At 40.8% G+C, this 27,466-nt stretch overlaps 1 protein-coding gene across 10 annotated transcripts in view; it reads left to right on the top strand.

Annotated features, from left to right (window-relative positions):
- The window catches only part of tanc2b (tetratricopeptide repeat, ankyrin repeat and coiled-coil containing 2b), a 173,121-nt gene that overhangs the window by 81,426 nt on the left and 64,229 nt on the right, over positions 1-27,466 (top strand). For 7 of the 10 annotated variants that reach the window (XM_014335365.2, XM_014335366.2, XM_014335368.2 and 4 more), the window contains 2 exons: positions 9,334-9,405; positions 14,811-14,990. In XM_014335365.2, coding sequence (XP_014190851.1) covers positions 9,334-9,405; positions 14,811-14,990 — 252 coding nt within the window. Of the gene's footprint in view, positions 1-6,072; positions 6,427-9,333; positions 9,406-14,810; positions 14,991-24,737; positions 25,408-27,466 lie in introns of those variants that run through there. The other 3 variants (XM_042224058.1, XM_014335384.2, XM_014335387.2) reach the window with 3 other exon arrangements.

Here is a 27,466-nt window from a genome sequence, read left to right on the forward strand (position 1 = left end):
ATATGTCCAAGAGGCAACAGAGATAAACAAAACAAAACAAAACAGGTCCAAGGGCTGATCCCAGTGGGACCCCAGATGCACTGTTTCATGTTTGGGACACATGAAAACAAGGATGTCATCTTTATTTTGAAAACAATGTTTTGACAAGAGCATAGTCACTCAATTAAAGAAGAAGTAAGCTGTAAAAATAGGTTTTCATGATGAGTATTTTTCATCAACTCTTTATAAAAGATCGATGCAGCTACTGAGCTGGGTCTTGCCACAAGAATCGCTATTACTATTTATTAGCAGTGCTTTTGATCACACCACAAAGAGAGTGCTGATAAGGACACACTATGCCTTTTATGTGTAGATAGATTTCCCCTTTTTGTGAAATATGTTACTTGAGTAGAATTTATACGATCCCGCTGATGTGCAAATTCCCTGTAGTCCCCAAACTGCAGGCTTAAATATAGATGTAATTTAAAAAATGTGTAAAGTCTACTGCGCAGCCTACAGATCGACTTTGTGCATTCAGTACTAAGACTGTGCATTTTCTGTTTTTTAAACATTTAGTTTTTGCAGCATTATTCTCATAAGTAGGCAGTAATCATGAGAAACATTCAGAAGTGTCTACTACCCACACAGTACACCACGTTTTTTGCTCACAAGCTGGCTAGCTTGCCTTTTTCTCCCTTTAGCCTTCTTGCTTGTAAAACAGAGCGATCCTCACATTAAATCAGAGCTGATATGGGCATTGTCCTAAACACAGTTAACAGCTTGTGAAACTGCTGGTCCACCCTCTAAGGCCCCTTCTTACCTACAATGTACTGTTCCCACAAACACTATTTCCTCTGCTGGGAGTCTTCATATCTGGTGCAGTTTGTCCTCCCTTGATATAAGACTGCTTAAGAGCTGACAGGATTGTCTTTTGCCCTGTCACTGCAGGTAATAGAGCCAGTGACAAACAGTTCAGTGCACCTCGCTCTGAGCCTCATCCCTCCTCTCGTATTGCTTTAAAATCACCACAAGGTTGAGGCATTGAGCAGTACAGCCTTAATGGTGTTTACCAAAGCTTCTAGTGGATGTAATCTTGTTAATGCGTATGTGTTTAAGGAGGCACAGGTGTCAGTGCCAGCTAGGTGGCTAACGTTAAAGTGCACTAAAGTATGCATGTATGAAAATATGTTTGTTTTTGCTTTTTTAGGTGTCATTTTTCAGATTATTGCTCAATTAATCGGTGTCAGAATAAGAAAATGGCCATTATAATTCTATGAGATCATAAATAACCATGCAAAATGCATAGTTATTAGGTTCATGATGCTGTTTATCATCTAAAGGCAACAAATCTTTAAGTAGAAAAGCTGGAAGTGGATAAAATTAATCATTTTTTTCTCAAACAACCTATTAATCCTATGGTCTCAAAAGATTTGATATAATCACACCTACACAGTCCTGTTGAGCTAAGCCTCTGACTGTAATCTCTCTCTTTTTACATTTACAACATAAACATGAATACTTTACATTTATCGAGTTAGTATTTCATCTTGAGAAATGCCCACAGTTTGAAAGCAAGTGTCCAAATGTAGTGCTGTGTGTGTCTGCTGGTGTATTTTTGTTCTCTATATGATTTTGCGGTCCTGCTGCGTTTCCCTCAATCATCTGTTGTTTGTCAAAACAAATGTCAGATTCAGAAGTGGGCTTCCATACTTATCCAGCTGGAGGTAGTTGTATTTTAGATTATTATAGATATGGCATATAGCAGTGGAAAGTAAAAGGTGACACTTATGATTTCTGTACAAATTAAGCAATTTAACTGGCATCTGAGGAGGTTTTTGGCGCCCTCACTAGTTTGTTTGAGAAATGCTAGTCAGTGAAACTAGTTAATCACTTGTTATTAAAGTAGAGTGAGAAAGCACTTGTTTCTCTGTCAAGTTGTAGATACTGGATGGAAAATACAACAACGGCAATTTCATTAGGTATACCCGCTCAACTGCCTGTCAGCCCGTCTCCAGGGTTTACACTGAATGGTTTGGAAAAAGAATGGAAATATCCAGTGAGCGGCAGTTCTCTGAGAGAAAATGTTGTTTATGAACAGTGTTTAAGTTTCTCTAATGTAATTTTTTTTTGTATTTTTCCCACCTAAGATATTATTCAGTAGTCTGATTATAAGTTTCCTTTTTATTCAGCTGTCTTAAAATCTTTGTTGAAATCTAAATGAACATTGATTCAAGCATGCCCTGTAAATATTTCTTTGGTCTTTCAGTATGAAATGTGTGCTTCTGTTGTGCATAGCAGTGCATGTACAGTAAGTGTGTTTGTGCGCTGTGTCTGTTGGGATTTGGATGTGGTTCCCTAATATTTACTTTGGCAGGATGTCAGAACAGTCCACTTCCTGTGGTAGACCAGGATTGGCTCACTACAGCAGTGGACAGAGAACATTTAAGAAGCCTCCTTACTGTGTGTGTGTGTGTGTGTGTGTGTGTGTGTGTGTGTGTGTGTGTGTGTGTGATCCCATGCATTTTCATGTTAGCATACACTGAGGCTGGCACTAATGAAGATACCCATCAACTTTACAAGTGAGCAGATGTCTGTGCTCACATATGGCTGCCTGCAGCACACTGTGGTGTTGTGATTCATTAAGTTGCTCCACTTTGTTGTGAATCTGATTAAATCTGCCCTAAATGAAAGTCAAACCTGAGGAGCACAGTTTTTCTGAGACTCGCACACTGTAACATACGGCCTGAAGTGATTTAATGATTAATTGATCACTTTAGCCATCAACAAGAGGACGAGTGTCTCACTCAGCTATTTTGTGTGTTTAAGGTATAAATGGCTATTTGAACCAAAACGTGTATAAAATTGGTTTCAAATTGAAAAGCACAGCAGACAAGTAGCTGTGGTTTCAACATCAAGCTTCAAATGCAAGCTTTTCCAAAACATGCTAATGCAGAAGAAACACACCACGCCACTTATTTTAAAAGGGCAGCAGGAGGATGATTTGGCTGTGTGATGGCCACAAGGCCAAATAAATTTAAACAGCAAACGGGCTCACAAATTGGATGAAAAAGTGTCCAAAACATTATGAACACTTGGGAAGATGGTGTTGATCACCTTTGAAGAGGAAACGTGATCAGAAACAAAACTTTGGAATGATCCTGATTCGTGATCAAATGCTATAATAAAGATACCATGACTGTGTTCGATAATAGGAGAAAGAACACTTCCACACACTCGATGCAAAGGGAGCTCAAGGAACTGGGACTGAACAGCTGTGTGTTGGGGGCTTCACTTCGCTAAGGAGCATAAAGATTAGACTTTCCAGCAATGGAAAAAAGGTAAAGGTCTGCTGAGTCCAGATTTACCTTGTTCAAGAGTGAAAGGTGGACCAGGGAAAGGCCTTGATTATACTTTGCATGTTAGCAAGGCCACTAGGTTCTGCTTGGGATGTAAATTTCATCATGAGCTATGTAAGCGTGAGGGACTGCACAGACTCATCCACAGAGACTTTCCATTACCGTACAATGCAGCAAATGTGTATCTGCCACATGGGGGGGGACTTCGAAGAAGTGCAGGATGTCTCCAGCTGTTCCTGTCCGTGTTAATGTCTCCGTAGTACTCACTATTTTCTGATATGAGGATGCTTCAGTTGAAAAGGTCAACGTTCTGCAACGTCGTGTGCCCAAAAATTGAGGTCAGCTGACCACGTGACCACCAAATGGCAAGATTTTTCCATCACTGGATTTTTTTTTTCATATTCAAAGATGACAATGTCAGGAGTCAGTTGTATTAAACTGTGAAAGAGTGGTTCAGTCCAGACCTTAACCCCAGTGAGAACCTGTGGGATGTGTGGAGAATACTTTCCAAAGTGGTCCATCTCTTACATCATCAGTACAAGACCTTAGTGAAAAATGAATACAACTCTGGACAGAATTGAATGTAGTGGCATTGCATAAACTTATTTAAGTGTGCCGTTATCAAAATAGATTAGATATTAGTGTGTGACCTTATAAAGAATTAAATAAGTAGCCAGTGATTTTTTTCTTTTAGGGCCATTACACAGCCGTAGTAGTTAAACTGGGTCTAGTGCTCAGTTGGATGGTAATGATAGTACGCTTCATGCTGAACGTCTGCCAAAAAAATGAGTCCTACTTGTGCAGTTAGTGCTAAAACCATTCGCTGATTAATAAATTATATGTTTATTTGACTGGCAGAAACGTAATAGACCGCAATTTTCACAATCACTTGAGTCATTTATTCAGCAAATGCCAAATGTTCACTTTATCCAGCCTCTTGAGTGCTTGGATTTCCTGCAGGTTTCTCATTTGCAACACTCCAATTTGAATGTCTTCTAGTATCATAGTTGGTACGACCAACTCATTTTATAGAGCTAACCATTAATAATTCAGTCAACAGAACCTTTAGTTAAGGACCTTCAGCATGCATAAACCTCTGCAACTTTATGATTCCCCGTGGTGCATTTGAGTTTTGTTTAAATACGAGGCCTTTGAGCAATCATATCTCAGCGTCCTCTCTGGTGACATCATCTGTTGTAGCTTGGCAGTCGCGTTTGTTGCTCTCTACAGGCACGCAGCACTGATTCACTACTTGGCATTTGCATTTTTGAAATGTGAAGTTTATTATTTCTAACACTATGAATTGGTCTCTGTTTTGGAAAATTAGGACAAGATGGTGTAATTCATGATGTGTTAAATAGATTTCAGGATGTTTTATTATCCTCGCTCGCATATAGTCTGTCTTTCTGATGAAGTACGGGAGTAACACATTTGAAACAGAGACCACAATATGAATATTCCATCTTACTATAACCACTAGTCCAGTGAAAGCTAGAGTAGTCATAGATTGTTGAGGTGCCAAGAAAACTGGTAAAATCCCCATTTTAGTTCTTTTTACATGCTGAAAGGACAACACACTGGCAGTTTGGGATGCTGGTGAAGTCACTCTGATTAGTACAACACCCTCTCTTTTTCTTTTCTTTTTTTTATTCATCCTCTCTGAAGAAAGCTACTGACAAATGATCTAAATTGACATATGAACTACATTGTGGCTGGATCTAGGATTGTGATCTGTGATGGACTGGTGACCCATCCAGGGGGTTCCTCATGCCTTAAAACAGCTGGGATAGACTACAGATTCCCTATCTATCACTGAATAGGGATTAGAAAATGAAGGGATGGATGATTTATTGTTTAGGTCTCAAGAAAGAAACCTCTCATCGGATTCCAGGATAATTCAAGCAAGTGTAAATTCTTGAACCGAACTTGCAGAACTGTTTACGATTGTGTGTTCTGTGTTTCGAATGCCGTTTTTGTGCATTCAGGGGAAAAATAAAGTGATGAAATAGGGCGAAGCATTCCGGTCTCCTTTTCTTCTAACTTATCATTTTGATATATGGTGATGGGGAAAATAATTTGGCACAGAGAGTAACTGGTGTTTAATTAGTGCACTATTTTACCTTCTCTTGAGAAACTTTGGGACTGACAACAAGCTGGCTACACAGCAACACTGGAGTCCCACAGAAGCAATAAGCAAAGGTAAGAAGAAAAGGCATGGAGGAACTGAGCAAAGCAATGAATCACTGTGTTGTCAGTGAGTGAAGTCATTGAGCTGAAGGATGCGATTCTCTGGGCTCCAAGTATTCGGGGTGTTTCTCACTTACACAGCTCAGGTACAATTTTATTCTCTCTCCTTTGCTGGCTGTTGTTATTTTGCATTGTCCCTTAAGTGAATGACAGGGATTGATTGCACTTTTGAGTTGAGTCTATTGGCTCCATTTATGTTCAACCTGATTGATTAGTCACAGAAAAATAACCAAATCTAAGAGGGAACTTAAACCTTCTGCCAAATAAACTTCTTTAAACATCAGTATTTATAGTAATCACTCTTTCACAGTACCTGTAAAAGATACCTCATTCAGGAGGAAAGGTTACACTGAACTGAAAACACCGGCAGGTCCAAGAAAGTCAGGCTCAATGATAATGAAAGCTGCTGCTCCATGGAATAACTATCAGATGTCACACTGACTTCTTCCATAATGATTCTTTGTCCACATTTGAAATTTGCTTGCTCCTTTGACACCACAACACAGAACGGTTGCATTACAGTGGCAAAGAAATTGCCAACATGGAGAGTGCACCATCATACTGTATCTTTGTTTCGGAAATGGCTTTTTTCCCCCGTTCAGTGACAGCAGTGATTTGATTTTACAGTTGAGTAGTATATGCTGCAGAGCACATATTGGCTCGGTTTCATTCTCACTACCAGCTGGCAGATGTTCTGTGAGAACCTCGAATGATGTCCTCTGTCTGTCTTTGCAGGTTTTAAGGAAAATATCTCTATTTCCATCAGCCACGGGTCCTCCCCTTTCATGTTCCCTGCCTAATAAGCCATTGGTCTGTGTGGATGGACATCGTACTGAAATCACGGGTAACGAGAGCACTTCTTTGAAGAAAGGTTTCTTTTGAATAGAGGTGACACAAAGATATGTTTCTCAGTCCTAAAACTGTAGTAGAGAGAAGGAGGCTCCAAAAACCTCAGTAACGGAGTGATTTAAAGGCTTAACATAGATTTGATATTTAGTGGGTGACAGTTATTTCTGTCAGACCAATTTAGCCCAAAGAGGATTGTTGTTCCTTCAGCAGTAATATATATTTTGAAGTATAGCCCTGTTCTGGGAACTCCCCGCCCTTTCGTGTGCATATGTGGAAAACCTAAAAGCAGGGAAAGCACCAGCAAGACCGCTGCACATACCCGAGTAGGCATCAGCAGGAATTTTATCAAGAGTCAAGCAGCTTTAGTGGTATGCCCTGTATAAAAGTTGCCAATAAGATAAGCAGAAGAGAATCAGTTCATCTGTTGGATTTAACACAGAATTATTGTTCAATTTCAACCTGGATAGAAGTTACCATTTATATTAGAGTATAGCTGGAGACTCTCTTTCAGAAGAGTTTGGTATTTAAGTAGAATCTCTGCAGATTCTACTTTGGTATTTAAGTAGAATCTCTGCAGTTCCTGGGAGGTCCCTCCGATGGGATCTTTTACATTTTCTTGTAATCGTGTTTCGTCTTTTCCATTTACTCTCGAAGTTGCTTTGCTGTGGGCTAACAGGTTCAGGGAAAATACTAGTGACAATGTTTACACAAAGTCTAACTTGTTAATTTGCAATTTCTTGCCCATTTTTTCCTAAAATAAATGTTGCTTCTGCTGTTTTTGCTTCTGCTCCAGACTACCTGCCAATGTGAATACTGAGTTTTCATAATATGTCAATGCAAAAATCTACTAGCAGGATATCAGTTGTAGTGCATACCATTAAAATGCACAAGGAGAGACACACAAAGATAAAGATACCATTAGCTTAAAGGCTTAAATTATTGTTATATTCCAGCACCAAGCAAAAGTATAAAAAACAACCCAACATTCATACATTTACTGAAACTGAAAAAAGGCCATTTGTATTGTTATAGCTGTTAGAGCTGTTTTTGTATCCTCTCCCTCTTTCCTTGGTGGCTTCTTTGCTTCACCCTCACCTGTCTAAATGTCATCTGTAACAAGGCAGACAAAGGTTGCATGTTTTGAAAGAGCCTACAAGCACTGATCTATGAGTCTTTGCCACAATAGACACTATATTGAGAGTAAGAGTCACATCTGTTGCCTGGATTCTGGGAGAAACTCATTGCTGCTTCTCTTATTATAGGTTGAGTCTTCAGGGCAGCCCATAACAAAGTACCCCCCTTACTTGAAATGCAATGAAAAGGTTTCTGTGGTCATGTGATAGGGGTTTGATGTTTGTTATTTACAACTGCTGTACAGGTATCCAAAGATAAGTAAAAAAATCACCCAAAATACTTAAGTATGCACAGTCTCTTACACTATATCACGCAGCTGTCTCCACACAACCTCATACACTTTACTTGTGCTTGCATGTGCATGTTTTCACATATCACTGTGCAAGCAGTTCTCGTAGCTACTGCCCGTCGTCGTCAAGGCCTGTATTGATTTTTCACACCATTGATTTTACTGGGCGAAATGGCTCATCAGGTACACAAGGTGAGAAACTATTTTTGGTGGCTTTGTTGCTGTCGAACATGCGTGTAATGGAGGTGTTAGAAATATACATTGCGCTGCTGTCTGTAAATGCCAAATATGCAAAAACCGTTACGTAGAAATTGTGTGTTTTCAGTGTGCTGGTAAAGCTTTTTTTAATTGACAAATCCAGACAACAACACAGAAGAATCCTCTGCAGAGAGCCCCCTTCCACAATCAGCCCAGTTCTCACACACATACCCCACGGCTTATTCTATCTATCCATCGACAAGCTTGATCTTTCCACCAGCAAGCCAATCTGGCCTGCTCCGTGGCTGAATGTGTGAATCTGCGATGGGAGAGATAATACTCGACTGTTTGTTTGGGTTTTCTGGACCAATAGATGAGAGCACTGATTGAAAGGCAATGTGGGGATGAGGCAAAACATCTAATCCTTTTTTGTGATTTAAAAAAAAAAAAAAAAGAGGCCTACTTCCCTTTCTGCCTAATGCAACAATCTTTGATCCTTCTACTCAGATAATCCACAGACTAGTTTTCATACAAGTAGCTCAGTTTAGATTTATTAATAGCTCACTTAATTCTATTGGGATCCGTTTCTTCTGAGCATAAATCATTTGTTCCACACCTCCTCTGCTGGCCTGTCGTGCTTTACAGTAGATCCATCTGCACTTGAGCAGGATTATGAAACAATCCCCTGGTGACACTGACTGTGCTGCCCATTGATGCTGCCCCCACCCTCCAACCTGCTCTTTTCAGCTCCATCCACTGTGGCTAATTCTGCCTGCCTGATCCCCTGGGCGTAATTGATCTTCATATCATTAGCTGTATGTGGATCTATCTTGGGAGACGCCCACTGTTTGACTGCAAGTCAAAGTCATCCCTCATTTAAGCATATGTATGTCGCAGCGAGCTCTTTGATTGTGCCTCCATCGCAGGTCTTCATGCAGGAATGGTTGTAATGTAAACTATTATGTTATCAGCTTTGGGCCTGCCTAGAGATAGAGGCTCACTGACTGTTTAGTCTAAACATGTGGAGGCGGAAAAAATGGAGCTCAGCAGCGCGTTCTTCCCTCGCGACAATAAGGGGACGCTTGGGCCCCAGGAGGAAGGGTGTCGAGGGTCTGTGTGTGAGCAGCCTCCTGGGTGTCCTCAGATCTCACATCTGGCTGATCGGGGAGGAAGAAGTGGCCTTGCTGCTTACTCGCACCTCCTCTCCACGCTGCCACCACCACCACCACCACCACCACCGAGCTCACTCCCTGTCTTTCTCTGTGTGCTCCTCTTCTGCAGATGGTGGGAGCGAGGACTTGGCAGACCCCCGCTCGCCCAGTCTAGACCCTCACCTGAGCCACATCGGCCAAGGTAAGCAACCGAATCTCCAAAGAGAAGTTTTCTTTAAACTCGAGATAGAGACAAGTTTGCAGTCTTGACAGGAAACGTTATGCCTTCCACAGCACCTGCTCTTCTCACCTCTTGCTTTTATGTGCTCGCGGTGTGTATAGTATGTGCGAATGAGAAGCTGAGTTGCTGAAAACAAACGTGAGCTCTTTTCTCGTCCCCCATATTTCCTCCCTATTGGGTCTTTCCAGAAGCTATTTCTGCCCCCTTAATGTTTTCATGAAGCCTTGTTTGCTGGACCGCATTTATTCCGTTTTCTAACAGCAAGTTTATGACTACTGGAAATGAAGTTATATTTACAGGGAGGGCAAGTGTATGAATTTTATATTCTTGTAATTTTGCCTGTAAATCTGAGTAATTTCAAGGGGAAATAGGCTTGTATATATGACATTAGATGGTACCAACAGCGAGAATGTCTGTGCTTGGCAGAAACTGTTTGGGGCAGTTTGTTTTTTTCCACCTCATACATATTTTGAACTGAACACCTTGATGAGTAGGTGGTTCTGTTTATTTCGAGGCATGGAGTGGTCCTTGTACACGACTCTTATTGCAGTCTAAAATGAAACACGGTAATTTCCCCTTCACTGCTTTTGTTCTGTGGATTTCACCACTGAAGTGCGGCTGGTGCTCCCTCTCTGCCCTTCTCATTTTTGACCTGAATGAGACCATTTAATATCTTTCTCAGGATTATCATAATTTTCAATGAGGCTTTCCAGAATTAAATGGACTAATTGATGAGATTTGGGCCTTTTCCACCACAAGAATGTTGGCTAAAACTACGAGTATTTGGATGAAAAGTGCATTTCAACTTCTTGGACCGGTGTCCCTATTACAGGGACATTATTTTACGCTCCACAGAGCCCCTTCATAGTGGGAGGGTCATACTTACTGCATTGCAAATAAGCTCCTGCATACTACACACCATGAAAAATACATTTATTTGAAACAGTGTTGAATTTAGTAAAACTTTATTTTCATTAGTGTAGGTCTTGTGCTATTCAAATGTATACCTGCAGGATCACCCAGACATGTAACCTCTGGGGAACATTTTGAGACTAAAGGTTAACTGCAACATTTTTCAATAATTATCTATACATTAGGTGTAATTTTTAGGAAGGATACATTAAAGTGGTGCAGTGAGTACTGTCAGCACAGTAAGAAGACTCTGGGGTTTGCAAGGCCTGCTGGTCTTTATGTATTCTGGTTGCCTTCCAGAGTCCAGAGGCATGCATGTTAAGTTAATTGATGATTCTAAATAGACTGTAGGTTCAAATGTGATTAATGGTTAATGGTGTCTCTGTTAGCCCTACAGTGGATTGGTTACCAACCTCTCACCTGGCATTGGCTAGGATAGCAGCTGAGAAAATAGATGGACGTTAATAATTGTCTATTTCTGTCTTTATTTAATTTATTAATTAATTTTTTAAATAATATGACCTGCTGTAAAGAGTGCACTAACTTCTCATATAAGATAGTCCTTCTGTGTCATTAACCTCTGATAAGTTATACTATATTTCTAATAAATACATTGTTGCAGGTTAGAAAGTGTGCAGGAATCAGGTTTTGTCTCATCTTCTATGGGGTATGGAACTCCAGGCCTCGAGAGTCTGTGTCCTGCAGGTTTTTGATCTCACCCTGGGTCAACACGCCTGAATCGAATGATTAGTTCATTACCAGGTCTCTGGAGAACTTCAAGACATGTTGAGGAGGTAATTTAGCCATTTAAATCAGCTGTGTTGGGTCAAGGACACATCTAAAACCTACAGGACACCAGCCATTGAGGCCTGGAAGTCCCTACCCGTTCTATGCTCTTGGCTTATGAACTAGATTGGTGAGTGTTTTCAGTAGTACTGACTGAAAGCTTCAGACGTTTGGGTGTGGAGTGTGCAGTACTATGCATGTACTGCACTTTAGTTTCTTTTTCTTTTCTTTTTTTTAATCACCAGTGAAGTCACAGAAGAAATCATATGTCAGATGAACTGATGAGTTCTCCTCCCAGGGCATCGCATTATGTCTTTTTGTCAGATACCATTACACACGTCTATTAGCGCTGGTGCGTTGACGCCTTGTCTGTTTTCAGAGACCTACACTGTCTGTTTCCAAAGGAGTGAGAGGAACCAGCAGTTTAATAATAATAATAATAGTTGCATTTATATAGCGCTTTTCTAGGCACCCAAAGCGCTTTACAATTCCACTATTCATTCACTCTCACATTCACACACTGGTGAAGGCAAGCTACAGTTGTAGCCACAGCTACCCTGGGGCAGACTGACAGAAGCGAGGCTGCCATATCGCCATCGGCCCTTCTGGCCAACACCAGTAGGCGGTAGGGTAAAGTGTGTTGCCCAAGGACACAACGACCGGGACAGAGAGAGCAGGGGGATTGAACTGGCAACCCTCCGGTTACAGATGAGCTTCCCATTCCCCTGAGCCATGGTCGCCCGGTGGCATGATATCTGCATGTCCCTGTTCCATAACTTTGTGCTTCACCAAAGAACACCTCGTGAGTAACTTAGACTTGCCAGTGGCTTTGACACAACTGCATTATATGATTCTACAGGAATAAGGACAGGCTGACAGTATAGTTGCTGCAAAAATAACTTGTCACTTTTTCACATGCCAGCGGCCCAATTGGCATAATTTTCACAGCTCTTCACAGTGTGATGGACACTCACACAACCTACAGTATGAAAGGAACCTTTTAGTTCTTTGAAAAAGTCTAAAATGACTAAAATGAAGGTGTCTTGGATGTAAATGCAGCTAGTTTATACCTAAAAAGTCGAATAAGTAAATAAAGCACGTTCTTTTGTATTTGTCCTGATTATTTTAACATGAACGGCCACAAAATTGTTAACTTATTTAGCAGGTAATTGATTGAGAGTAGCTTACCGGTAATTGTTTATTTTTGTTCAATATTTCAAAGCATTAAAACCAAGCCTGATCCTGACTGCTGGCAACTGCTATCAGAATACCAAGTTAGCTATTTTATATTCACACCAGTGTCTGCATACATGTGGAGAATTTCCATGCCGGGGAAAGCAACCGCTGCTCTGGCTGTTGTTTTTCACTCTCACAGTGACATTCCCCAGTGAATGGATGGACTGACTCCAGAGCCACAGAGGGATTGATGTGTGTGTCGGATTGTGTTTGGCATTTCTTCTATGAGTGCAATTGTTTCAATACTGATGTATTTATATTACAGCAGCCAATTTGCCCCCTTCCTAGCCATCATACTGGCTTCCTCAGGGACCGGTATCTGATAATGGCTTTTTGTCTCACCGTTGCGGCTGCTATCTGGCGCGAGCATGTTCCTTGACCAGTTGGTTTTACAGCTCAGTCTGCTGGGAAATGGGCAGTCTAAGCTAGAACTGATTCACAAAATGGATGTTTACAGACAGCTGGCTAATGAGTGCGTGTGAAATTTAAAAAACTAAAAATAAAACCAAAGTTGTCATAATTTGTGGGTTTTAGAGCAAAAGAGGAAAAGGGGGGGTATGAGTGATGGTAAGTGGTTGTTTATACTGGCTCTGTAATTACCACTCATTGTGAGAGGCTTTTTTCGTAAATAAAATGCTCTCTTGTGGTCATGACTGTGCTTTTTTTCTTGTTTAAACATTTCAAATGGTTAGAAAATCCTTGATTATATAAAAATTGTTGGGTATTGTGTTACTGCGGGGCTGACAGAGGTCAGGCGGGCTGCCTTTTGAGGCAATGATGTAAACTGCACGTGTTGCCTGCAGGGCTGCTCTCTGCTGGGTCACGCCAGTGATGTTGCGCTCAATATCAGTAGTGCACTGATTGCAGGATCGAGCGACCAGGCTGAGGTCCTATCCTCTGTCAGAGGGTGATACGGTTTCTACAGCAGGTGAACAAACAGGAAAAGAAACAGAACAAAGAAGTCCAACTAAGCACTTTAATAGTGGATATATTCTGATCCTTGCAATCCATTATATTCAGTTATACCTGTCAGCCTACACTCTAAGAAATAGGGGCATTTCAGTCCTAACAGGTAGAGTTGACATGAATGTACCCCTAAGGTTAATTGTTGGGCATCAGCATAACTATATCTACCTTTTCCACAAAGATTCTTGTGTCCCTAATGAAATGGCACATATTTGCAGCATTTGTTTAAATGTTTTAAGGTGCAGTAATGTGCCACATGCGCAAGGAATCTGGGTAAAATGTTAGCTGAATAGTGCTTCCTGCATTCAGATTGGTTTTATTTGAGGTGCTTTTGGAAGGGATACATTTAAACTCCAACTGAAAGGCACTCTCTTGAACTATAATCACATGTTTTTCCTTCTAATGGTGTGGTCATCTTTATCCTAAAGAAAATCCAACATGTTCTGGCATATAAGACTTTGTAAAGGAGTATAAATATATTTCATGAACCGCTGGACCTTTCCTAGTGGTGGTCCTTTAATAGCAGACTTCCACTTGTGGAGTACCAATAATGGCAAATATCCACCTTGGATGAGAGTGGAATATAAAGAGCACAAAAGGGTTTTAACACAAAGCTAACAATTTTTATCATATTTAAATCAAATGTGCATAAACTGCACACAATAGCACAAATCACAGATAATATGAATGAATATCAAAATACAAACTGAGTTTATAAAACTGCAGTCAAATCTGAATCAGCCATTTACACCAAGATATTTAGTGTCAGGTAATTTATAAATCCAGAAATTCATAAATTCCTTTGGTTAAAACTTCGTTGTTTTGGCTCCTCTTTACATGGAAAGAGGGATGCGGTCAGTTACTGGAAGACAAGTAGAATAGATCCAGATTTTTCACAAACTCTGTTTAACATCCTGATTAAGGTTTGTAAGCTGAAACATGTTTTTTGGATTTTTTTTGGCTAAACCTGAGCATGCGATGAGAATAAGGGCATTTAAAATTATATTTAATAAGAGGACGCCTTTGAATTCTTTGTTTTAATAATAATAATAATAATGGATTGCATTTATATTGCGCTTTTCAAGACCCTCAAAGCGCTTTACAATTCCACTATTCATTCACTCTCACATTCACACACTGGTGAAGGCAAGCTACAGTTGTAGCCACAGCTGCCCTGGGGCAGACTGACAGAAGCGAGGCTGCCATATCGGAAATGGCTTGAGACCTAGACTATTAGCAAAATGTAGCTGTTGTGTATGAAAGGTGTCCAATTAATAATGCATGTACAAATCCAGAGTGGAGCCATTTGGTAAGATCACGCAGTAACCGTAGGATAATTTCCTCTCTCATCTTCTCTTCCTTTGCTATTGAGTCTGCAGTTATACCATTAATATTATAACACAGTGCTTTATTTAAAGTCCAGAAAAATATCTCATACTATGCTGTTTCTCCCTCCCATCCTGCAGGTGGCAGCATAGACAGCGACTGTGCCTTTGAAGGAGACTACAACGTGCCCCCTCTTTCAATGACTGAGGGCATGCAGCATATTCGCATAATGGAGGGCGTGTCACGCTCTCTGCCCTCCTCCCCGCTGCTCACCCATCAGACCATCAGTGTCAGGCTGCAGCCAATGAAGAAGCTCACAGGTAAGGATGCTGCAGGTGATAGAGGAGTCACTCAGAGTGCAGGATTTGAAGTTGTTGTCATTTTCTTTTTAAACCAGAGTTCAGGAAGAAAGCCACAGCCAATAGAGACGTGGGCTAAATCTGGTTTAAATTTGCCTGTGGCTGTCCTCCCCCATAGACTCGGTGTACTAACACAGCCTCCCTTAGCCCTTCACTGTACCACTGTAGGCAGCTTAATCACAAAATCATGCATACTGAGTTAAAACTGATTTTACAAGACTAAGCAATGTTTCACCCCGATGCTTGCTGATAAGCAGTAATCATTTACTGTATTACTTGCCCCCCTAATTCTAAGTAGAAAGCAAGTGGAGCTGAGCTCGGGTTTCTGACAAACACTGTAATTTCCAATTGTTGTAATCGCCAAAGTCCTACCTAATTGACAGTGTCAAGAACAGATGATGGACTGCGAGCTGCGGTTGGCTCAGGCGTCCTTTATTGCTTTTTACCTCCTACCACTAATCGTTTCCTTCCACAGTCATCACTGACATTCAGAAAATGTGGAAAATTGCCTCCCCTCTGTTTCCTCATCAACTGCTTTATGAGTCTGTGTTGTGTTCCCTCTACTATTGCAATGGGGAGAAGCAGTTATTTTGGTACACAAGACGGTCTGGGCATCAAAGGTTACTGCTCTACTTGTGCTTTCAAAATGAGAATTGAAATATTGACAGCACAGCTTCACCCAGTATCTGTGCAGCCTCCACACAGAAGCAGAGTGGGTGTGGATGAGTTTAAAGCTCGACTCAGTAGTCACCACTAGGGTGCACCAATCTCCCAGATACTTCAGATCATTAACCGTTTCTGGTATGCCGGGGGGAGCTGTGATTTTTACATCATACAGAATGATTTATGATCTCTCCAGGGTCATCCAAACTGTGGGTTTTAAAGGGGAAACGCACATCACATAACCACATCATTTTCTCCCATTTTAACTGGGTGTGCCACACTGCTGTAGAGGACTGTGTGTGGACGGATGGAGCAGAGGTTTCTTTTTCTTTCTTTCTTTTTTTTTCTCGAGAATTAAATTTCAGAACAATCCGGCCAAATCACACTTTTCTCCCCACCTCCTCCCTCACTGTTCTGCTGTTTGAGGAGCATTTTGTGTGCTTTTCTTGGATTTGATGTTTTGTGGCTGATTCAGCCTGCTTCTAAAAGGCTTCTTTCATTTGCGTGAGTCGCAGCTAGTTTTTAGGACATCATACGAATCTGTAAATATGAATGTGTGTGTGTGTGAGAGAGAGTGTTTGTGCGTGTGGTTTTTTTTTGTTTTTTTTTTCATGACAGCCAAGAATAGCTTGATTAATGATGCACGGCGCTGTCTCATTTGTACTATTCTTATTTTGTGGCTGACGTAGGGAGAGGTCTCTTTGCAGTGTTCTCACACATGTCATCATTTGGCTTGATGTATTACACCAGTCAGGTGCTGCTTGTTGTGTGTTTGGGGATTTTCAAACTTAGTGATGCTTTTTAAACAGATTTTTTTCTATGGATTATGTTTCATAATTGACTCATTTCACTACACTTGTCACCTTAAGTGAACATGTGTTGTAACTTTCACTAGGATTAGCTTGTGCTTATCTGTATGGATTTGTGTCATATCTCTTATTGTCTGTCATAAGGTGGTGTCTATTTAAATGGTGAAGTCACGGACAAAATATATAATTGCTTTAATCCAGATAAAGGTTTTTGCATTAAAAAGGGCTTATATATGGTATGTCCAGTGGTTATTCTTCAAATCACATGTCAGTATGACTTTACAGCACTTACAGGACCAAAACGGCCTGTGAGTGAAATGACAGCATGCACAAAAGCCCTCAAGTGCCCATTGTCCTTCAAGCCCTCAAAGACCTGTGTCTGCTCTCAAGTGTCATCCACCAGCAGACTGTATTTGAGCTCAGTCTACCCAGCTTTGTCGCCCTTTAATTAATTCAACGCAGCACCACTTCCTCCACAGCTTGACGGTACTGAGCTTGTGTGCGGTGTTACAGTCACAGGCCTGAACCCCTCCCGTGCCACATATTGCAGAGGTGAGAGAAGGGAGTGCGCTAGAGAGCAAACAGCAGTAGGTCTAAAGGGCTAAAGCGCTTTGATCCCCCCCGGTGGTCTCCCCCAGTCACAGCTTCTATCTGCCCTTGTTTGTAGCTCCTGATTGGCCCTAGGGGGGCAGAATTGTGATGTTTGTGAAGACTTGAGTTATTCAACCTTGTAAAATAGCAATGAAATTTCTGACCTTTTCAGAGAATCCTTGACTTTCTGATTGAATCCCCTCTGCCTCCTTGAAGACTCTTGAAGGGGAACTTCTTAGACAGATTTTTCGAGTAGGAAGAGATGCAAACAGGCACTGCGTAGTCAGTTTTTCATGTAATCACTACTGGTTTTCTGTGGACTTGGAAGGAATGCCACAATTCTTCACCCTATTGGTCAAAAAAGTATGAAGGTACTTATGAGATGGAAAGATTAGCTGATACATTGAACAACATAGTCCCACATGTCTGTGGTTTCTAATCTTCTTACAATGCAGTGTTATGTCATGAAACCTTGTCTTGCTAAGTGGCATGCATTGTCATGACTTCCTTTTAGTTGTCTATATTAAGGAATAATCTATTTTAAACCAATGTGCACAGAAAGGTCTAGGTTATTGATGTTCGTTTAGTGAATTACTTAGAGTTTGGCATTGAGAGGTAATCCACTTGATGTATGAGTAAGGCACTGTGTGCTAAACTACAACTACTAAACGATAGGAAAGATTCTGCAGCAACTTAAGGAAAGAAAATAATCTACATTTTTGTTTTATCATTACAAACCAGTAACATCTTTAAAACCTGCTGAAAATGTTGGATCTCAGCACCTTTAGGCTGCTTTCTCTGTGTATCTGATAACATCTACTGCTACGGTTGGCCACACTGAGTGTTAGATTACAGCAACCACTCAGTGCTTGTTCGTAGCAAGCAGTTTTACCTGTCTCCTCAATATTTGGTTTCAGCAACCACCACTAATACCATTGGCAGTCCTCGATGGCTTTGGTCTCCCTCACAAAACTTGCTCATGATTGGATCAAGGAACATGACAAAGAGCCCAAACATTCAAATTCTTAAGAACCAAATCTGATAGAGAGTCCATGAAATGCACCACAATACTCCTGATCGCCTAAAAAGACTCTGTCGGTGGTTTTTATGTTGTGCCTGAATCCCTACACTATATAAAAGATTTAGCCGCCATGGCATCACACACTGTTTTTAACTCAGTGTTGGCAAACATTGAGTTAAAATTCTCAACAAATGCCAGCAAGCTTGGTTAGAAAGCTACACCCATAATGGATCCACACAGACACACAAATCTGCTATTAGCGCTAAGTCATGAAAGTCCTATTATTTCACTCTTAAGGACTGAAGCAGAAACTTCTTGGATGATCTGTAGCTAATAGCAAACCATATAATTCCATTAAAACCTTCTAAAAAGCTTAGCAGCCGAAACATCACTTTAAATTGGAGAAAGTGATGCCTACAACTCCCTGTTTCAGTTTCTCTTTCATAAACTGTGGCCATGAATATGTGGCCAACAAAAACAAAAAAAAGAAAGAAATAAGGATGGGGGGCAAATACTTTTTCACAGAACTATACTCTGGTTTCATTTTTAAGCCCTGAAGGTTGGAGCTTGTTTTAATGATATGTTTTGCATGAAAAAAAATCTTGATAAAGTAACTAGTAACTGCAGCTGTCTGATAAATGCAGGGTAGTGGTAAATGCTTAAATACAAGTACCAGATATAAATACACTTAATGGTAGTACTTTAAACCACTGACAGGGCTCATCTGTCCCTCATCTTCATGTGCGTTTGACAGATTTCGCGTCCACATTGTTTATGTTTTCTATTTTTAGTCCTCTGTTGTCTCAGAATTGGAGTGGCTCATTGTCGCACTTATCTCTTAGTGGCTGATTGTTATGAGCTGTAATCACTGATTGCTTATTTGTGCTTTAATAAACACCTCACTCAAGTGTCAAGCTCACCAGAGATGTCGCCCCAGCTGATTGATTGGCCCTGCTCCACTCAGAAACATTTAAGAGGAATTATTTCAACATCTCTCCCCAGATTACACTGCTTTCCCCTAATTAATGGCTACAATCAATACAATTACTGCCTCCCCATGGATTGCAGCATAAAAGTGGAAAATTGCATTTGGCCTTAAAACCTGAGAAAAGCCTTGATTTAATTATACAGCCTAATTTTTCACCCACTTTTGCTTCAATTATCACAGTGATATGAGCATATCTAAAATCTATTGTCTCTGTGGTGCTCACAATAATGGAGTAATATGTGAATAAGTGGGAATGCACTACACTTAGCTAACTTGTAAGCGGTCACTGATGTAGGCATGAGTAGTGGTCAGGGTTATCAAAGCACAGTGTGCAGGACTGCTTAGTCAGGTTTTACAGCTCATGGTGTGGGTGGTCTTAAAGAATCCGCATTAAAACAGTTGAGCAGTTGAGCTCTGCTAAATTGGCTACTTCTCACAAATGCTGCATCTCTGTTTTTGTTTTTTTGTCTTCTTTTAAATTTATTTTACAGTGGAATCGTTCAAAGAAAAGACACGCTCCCTTGTTGGGGGTTTTCCTGCAGAGATACAGCAGACTGCAATAAGATTATGGTGTATCTGAGTCATGCTCAGCAGAATCTTTTTTATTATTTTTTGAAGTATTTGGGGAATGTGGACGAGGCTAGCAGAGGAAAGCATGACACAAAAATAGTTCCATTTGATTATAAAAGCGATTTGTGGCCACCTGCTGAGCTGTGAAAATATTGCAGGAAAGCCACAAGAAGTAGTTCAAACTACAATCCAGCCCCAAGAAGGCCTCTGGGTCCACCTCCAAGGCACAATGACCACCCCCACTAAGAAATGGGACTGATCAGTGGAAGCCAGAGAGAATCAAATTCACCCAATTGGTTTTTCAAGGAGGAATGATATCTCTCCAGACTAACGGGGTTTAGAAGTAAATTTCTATACTGAGTTGCACATAAATCATTTTTTGATTTCCAATTCATGAGGATAGTTTTCTTAGCGATGCATAAGGCAGTAGGAACTATGTGTGATGCATTTGCTTCTATATCTAATTCACTTGCATCACCTAAAATGCACAGTGGGTGAGGTTGGGATACAGCAATTGAACGATGTGAATGTGTCTTCACATATCCTCTGCCAGAATCTCTGAACAGACGTACAAGACCATATAGCAAACATATAGTTCACTTTATATAAAACTACCTATGTGCAAGGCCCATTTGGAACATCCTTTGTCCTGTAAAGTGTGTTCTATGGAGAGCTTTGTGTCTAAAAATATCGATCTTCACTTTGATTTTGCTATCAGGAGGGAAATGGAAGTCATCCATTTTTGACTTTTTTGATTTTGAATTTGTGGGTACAGAGATTTAAATATTCTGTTCTGTGTTAAGTATTTCTAAGTTCAATCGACTGGGGTTAAATATCACCTGTGTGGTGGACCATAATTGCTGATATTCAAGAAATGTACTGTCGCTGACTTTGAACTTGTTCTTCCGTAGAGTTCTTGTCCAATTATGGTTTTTCTAATAAGCTTCATTTGATACATTTTAAAGCCTACAGCAATCTGTTGGCTAAGAAGTAGTAATAAAAATCTGGTAGTTCTAGACCATCATTATCTTTAGACTCGAGAAAATGTCAGATTAATTGAAACTGTTATTTGTAGCCCTAAAAGCATAATTAAACAGTAGCTAATAAATAACAGGTTTCACCTGATTAATTAATTTACCTGCCTCTGAGATTAAACGCCAGCTGATCTTCCAGCATCATATAGGAACAGATGTTTGAACATGCAATAATCCATCTGTAATTCTCTTACGTTTCACATATTTTATTTTATTTTTATTTTTTATATGAGCAGCTCTTGTGTGACGTCTCAATCTCTGTCTCTCTCTCCACCCATCCTTGGCCAGCCTCATGTCTTATTTGCATCTGGTATCCTCAGTGAATTTTTGAAATGAACACTGACATTTGGGACGTCTCAATCTCCACGCCTCCTTACCCAGCGTTGCACCTTGAGAAAATCGTTCTTCAATTATCATCATTATTTCCTCCTTCCACTGTCCCAGCCACTGCCGACCCACCAAATCATTTGTTCCGCTGAAAGGGAAAATGTGACATTTTCAGATCCATTGTCGCAGCTGAAAAATAAGGAGTGAAGGTTAAGAGTAGAAAGGTGTAATTGAAATGTTTAAGTACGATGCCCTCAGGAAAAGCAGTGGCTGGATTAAATGCTGCAACAGAAGTACTTGACATATTTTAGTCACCGTCCAAATAGTCTGGCTTTCTTAGAGATGAGGTGCTGTGTCATTATGTGCAAACATCAGTTCTTCTGCACTGTGCCACAGTATGTCACATTAAAGTTACTTGAGGGGACTCGAAATGTCCCTGTAGCTGCCTTTCGTTGAACTTACTTACGTTCTTCAGATGAATGGTGGTGCACAACTGAAGGGGTAATACTTATAGTAGAAATATAATAGAAGTTTTTCTAAACTGAAACTGCTCTTATTTCCCAAAATTTGAGATTTCTGCTCCAAGTTCTTTTCTGCATTTTAATGAAAATGTAATGTTTGGTTGTGCTCAGACATGCTATGTGTATGGTAAGTGTAAAGCTATAGCTAACAGCAGGCCTGGGGACCCACCCAAAGGGCAAGAAACATAACAAATCCACAAGTATTTTAAGTACAATTCTTTGGTCTGAAAATCAAATCTGGAAATCTGGAAGAAAAACAAGTGTATAGATGTGATTTTCTTTTCACAATTAAAAAAATGAGTGCTCAATGCTATAGTATTTCCAAACTAAATGAACCAGAAAATATTTTAGAGTAAAACAAAAAAAAGGAGGCAACTCTAACCCAAGTAAAATTGCCAAGTGACAGTTCTTTTATTTATTAGACAGAATTGTAAACTTTAAAGTTGTTGAGAAAATGTTCAGCGAGATGACACGCGAGCTAATCTAGAAGCTGCAGCAGCAGCCCGAAATCGCCGTGGATTTACACTTTTATGAAAAAGCTCTGGCTGCTTCATTTTCAATCAAATGTTAGATACTTTAAAGCTTTGACTGAATTTGAGTTGAGATGGTTACTTTTTAATTTCCGGTAAGAAAAACTGCACTCTCCATTTTAAACCATTCCTGTATGCTATTTCTAATTCTTTAAGAAGGAAGCTAGTTGGGGCCCATCAAATATTTGTGCCCGGGGGTCTCTAAGATGATGATCTCGGCAGTTAACTTAGCTCAGCTTAGTATAATGACTAGAAACAAAGAAAATGTGCTACCATGTTCTGTCACAAAAGCTTAATACTTAATGTGGTATGTTGTTTGAGTATTTGTAGTAGTTGCGCTCCATTTCTTCCTCAGTGTCAGGTGGGATTTCCTGCAGCTCCCATGAGATAGCTAAAGAGGTGCATTTAAATAGGATAAAACCAGACCAGATGTTTCCACTCATAGCTAGGCTGCGCAGCCATTGGCTGTTGTTTTTTTTTTATTTAGGCAGATATAAGACGTGTATCAGGCTGATCGTTCTTTCTGCCCTTTTTTATGCACACATTAAAAAAATCAGTAAATCAAGTTCTGATTATGGCAATTTAGATTGGAAAGCAAAAAAGACTGATTTTAAAAAAAAGAAAAAAAGAAGAAGCTCACTTGAAAATGAGAAAACTCATAATATATTAATGATTGTTGAGGTGTTGCTTATTTTAATGTAAAGAAAAGGTAAAAGAAAGGTGAGGCTTAAAGTGAAAAATCTCAGATCCATCTTTCATCTATAAATATATCAGGTAAATAGAGGAAAGGACCACAGGGAAGACGAACTAGAAGTGGAAGGAATGATAAAAACCAATAATATAATAATATTGAAAGAGCTGCACTGTCTGGTGTGGGAATAAAGATTATAGTTTATATCTTGAGGCTGAAGATGCCAGGCGTTCTGCAAGGATGTTTACACATAATATAAAGACAACATGCATTTCTAGAAGATTTATATCACTTCTTAAGTCTGTAAACTCCTGTGATGAATATCATAACTAACTGATTATGACTCTTTGCAGCAACAAAGTCTAGGCTATACATCTTTCCTGGTGCTTTCATTCCTTACACACTTTGGTAACCTTATTGGTTACATGTAAGTACAACTACTGTGCAACAGTCTCAAACCACCTCACACCTTCTCATAATACTTTAAAGTTAAAGTATTGAAGTCTCGAACAATAGTTTTCCAGGCTTTCTGTCTTCCAAAGTTTTTCTTTGGATATTGGCTGGCCTTTCCGTCACTTTCAGTCCAGTCCTTGTACCTAACCATTTTCAGATGAATGTAGTTTGGTTGTTAAGCCACTTAACAGTGGCCTGTAAATGATTCAAGAATAAATAAGCACCTAATTCACAGGATGAATCAAATTTTATCTCAAATTAACTTTGAGCCTTTCACTGAAAACACATCTTTTGTATCCATTTGGTTTGTTGAATTTATTAAAATAAAAATAAAAACTCAAGATGTGCGAATAATAATTTGAAAAAACCAAGACAAAGGAAGTGACAGGCATAAATAACTACAGCAGACGAGCAGTACTCGAAAGTCTCAACCTTAAGAAATAGGAAAAAAAGCTAGCAAAGACCTGCTTGAGCTGATAACTTTACTGTTTACTGAAACCTCCTCAGAAATGGCCTCAGGATTCTTAAGTCATTAGGGTGCAAAGACCAAAATATGCCAAATTGCACAAGGACCAGGCTTAAAATTAGTGAAAAGCAGCCACTGTCCAAAGAAGAAAAATTTTAAAGACCTACTAAATAACTAAAAGTCCCAATTTACAGAATGTCTTGTATTAAAAAAACAAAACAAAAAAAACCTAACACATGTTGGCTACTCGGTAGTAAAATATAAATGAGGGGTGGCTCAAGACTGTTGCACATTACTGTATGGGCAGTTGAAAAAGTCAAATAACAATAACTGAGAAGCACTAAGCCAAAGGTTTTCTCATTTGAAATTTCTGAGTCCTCTCTGTCATTGCTGTGGTGGTGAGTGAGATAAAGAAGGCTGAGAATCACTGCTTTTCAGTAGCAAGTGAAGTTTGACCTGTGATCGTCGCACATTTTCTGGGCCTTTTGGTAAGACTTGCAAGAGGCTTAGGATTGTCACCCGTGGGAAATAACTGTGAGTGGAGGAGATTAATAAAAAACATTTAGAACAGGATGCTTACAGCCTAACGAAGCGCCCGACAAAAGCGAAGCTGGTACACAATAAACTTGCAGCCTCTTGAGTTTGGACATGAAACATGGCTGCAGCTGTACAAATAGAGTTTCAAGGGTAAAACAAGGACAGGCAGGAATGTCTTGGTCCAAAAGGAAAACAGTGTAGGTTTCATTGAAACCCATGTTACGATCAAATAATACCATTCCTCCTTTTTCCCTCACCGCTTGTGATCTGATATGTCCCCGAAGCTCCGTCCACAAACGACAAAACTGTGTCCCTTTAATAATACCCTCCCTTTCTCCCTCCCTCTTTTTTTATGCCATTTTCTTTCCTGCCTCAATACCCACCCTTCTCCTCCTCCTCCACCTCCTTTTGCTCTGTGGTTGCTATGACAACAGCAGCACTGCACCATTCATCTGCTGGAGACCTGGACTCCTGTTCCTGTACAGAGAGTGTGCGCCTCTCACATCTATACATAACACGCTAAGCGCTAATGCAGTCACGGAGGCGATTGAAGAGCTCACCTCTCTGTGCTTACAGGAAAGGCTCCCTGTGCCGCTCGTATCGCTCTCTTCTTCTTCTTCTTTTTTGTCCTCTCTTCATTTCTTTCTGGCGAAGGCTTTTGGTCACCTGTCAGCTTTTCACGTTGCTGCCATCGCAGAGGTTTCACCTTTGTGTCCCCCCTCCTTCTCTTTCCCCAGTGACACATTGACTGCTGCGTTCTTCCTTCTTCCTTCCCTTTTTCCTCCCCTCTCGTTTTCCTCCTCCTCTTCTCGCTCCTCCCGTCACTGCCATAGCTGCCCGGCTCCGTATCATTTACCGCAACTGAAGTGAGCGGGCAGCATCACCACTGAAACCTGTGGAGATTGCTTCAGAAGGGAAACCGGGGGGGAAGGTAGAAGGAGATCTCGTGTGCTTCTCCGCACTTCTCCTCCCCTGCTTCGCTTGCAGGCGTATTTTCTCGTACGCATTTTCCTTCTTTTCCTTCTTTTTCCTTGTTTTTCTTTTTTTTTTTTCTTTTTGATGAGCTGGTCATCGTTCAGGGAGGAAGCAGGACTGCTTGTGTCGCTGGAAGGAGGGGAAGGAGGGGAGCTGGTGCCGTACTCCAGCCTTCAGGAATGCGAGATCTGGTTTGAGAATGGTGAGCCCAGCCACACCCTCTTTTGCTTGTTTCATTCCTCCATCTGTGCTCGCAAACTCTGTTTCACCCCCTCACCCAGCCTCCAACCCTCACCACTTGTCACCTGCTGCTCCACCTTTCCTTGCACGGAGCTCGTCTGCTGCGTGGCGCGGCCGCTGGTTCGAATGACGTTTTTAAAGACACGGGGCTAATGGGAGGAGTGCAGGAAAGTAATTTCTCTCCGTGAAATGATGCATTTGTCAAAGATGTGAACTCTAATCACAGTGTAGGCTCGAGGGCCTGTGAATCAACCAGAGTGTGATAATGTAAGTGTTTTTTCGTGGCGAGCTGGTCTGTTTCATGCGTCAGCGTGGGTGAGCATTCAATTGTCTTTGAGAGAGTGTGTGTGTGTGTATGTGTCTGATGGAGTGTGTGTGCGTGTCTAAAGCGCAAGCTGTGGGCGGCTAATGGTGCTTGTTCTTGTTGTTGTGTGTCTCACTTTTCCTTCCAGAGCGCAGCGTCATATGTAGCATATGGTTGCGTAAATGGGTTGAAGTTGGTGGGGAATAGTCCCCCCCCCGCCCACCCCAAACCCCTCGCTAGGTAGTCGGCAGCAGCTTGTTGTTGTGTACGAGAATCACCTTGTCATGTGCTGGGACGTGGTTCCTCCCTCTTGCTGCAGGTTTCCTGCCTCCCTGCCTTATCCCAGGGGACTGCTAGCTGGTGTGTGAACGGAACAAAATGTCTCAATAACGTTGTCTGCCAGAAAAACATGAACACCTCATCACCAGCTGCTATTGCTGGTCTCAGGTGAATGGTTTTTGATGAGGCGCCTACAGCCGGTTTTCACACCACTTAGTATCGCCACCTGGAGAGTGCTTTGATGAGCTTACCTTGTCAGCTGTCATTCAGGCTCTTATCATGCAATGACACTAAGAACTTCAATTTCAGGGTGGCTAAGTAGCCGTGTTTATTGTCTTCATGGTGGATCCCTCATGGGGTTATTTGAACTCGATGGAGCAGGGTGAAACGGGTCTCTTCCAGAGTAATGCAGTGCATCCCTCTGTGGTTATGACACAAGGACTTTTGTATTGTTTCCCTCTCTCTTATTAGATGTATTAGCTGGGTGATGGTTGCCTGACAGACGCTGCAAAGCCTTGAAAGTGCAAAGACGTGTATTCAACAGGTGCAGTGGAACACATATGCCACTTTAAGTCATGGTTGAGGCGGTTCTTGTGAGAATACCCAGAGAAAATGTGTGATAGAGTATGTTTCTCAAGGTTATTTTAACCATTGCTTCCTCTTGAGTCATTCAAGTGTTTTTCAGTTTGTGTCAGTACCCGTATTTATTCGTGGGCCCATATTTTTTTTTCACAAGTCCTGACTTTAAACTGCAGGCTTCTGAATTGGTGTGGCACACTTACCTGTGTGTAAACTTCACTTACCTGTACCCGTTTGCAGTGTTTCAGAGGGATATTGATTTTATATAATTGCTCGATTTCCCTCCCGCGTAAGACAAATGGTTTGTAAGCCAAAAAATGAGTTATGAAATAAACTGGGCAGATGTCTAAAATCCAACATCCGTGGGTCAGTTTACTGGCACCACAACCTGCACAGGAAATGTGACTGTGATGTTAATTTGCCTACTGGACTGTCAGTTTTATGAGTCTTTAGTAAGAGAGTAGCATTTGGATTCCACCTAGATTAAATAGGCAGCCTCCTGAGTGACCATACAGACAATATGTGCCATGCATAAAGTGACCAAACCACAGTAAAACTAAGTGTGGGGTGAAACGTATGTTTTACAGATAAAGACCTGCTAATTCAGCTGTTGTTCGGTTTGCATATAATCTTTGGGGTTTGTTGTATTAACTGGGAAGTGAAACTCTTTGAGATTAAATATTTCTTTTGCAAGAGTCTCCAGATAGGGAGCATTAACCTAACTTGTTTAGAGGCAAGAGAAACAAGGCATTCCAAAGAAAAACCATGGAAGCAGAAGATCTGAGCCACCATGATAACCAGTGTTTAGCCCTGGTTTCGATAGCCAGACACATCTCTTTTTTTAAGCCAATCAAAAGTA

The sequence above is a fragment of the Haplochromis burtoni genome, unplaced genomic scaffold (genome assembly GCF_018398535.1).
Source record: "Haplochromis burtoni strain Fernald_Lab_line unplaced genomic scaffold, NCSU_Asbu1 Contig_6, whole genome shotgun sequence".
In the NCBI taxonomy this organism is placed as follows: domain Eukaryota; kingdom Metazoa; phylum Chordata; class Actinopteri; order Cichliformes; family Cichlidae; genus Haplochromis; species Haplochromis burtoni.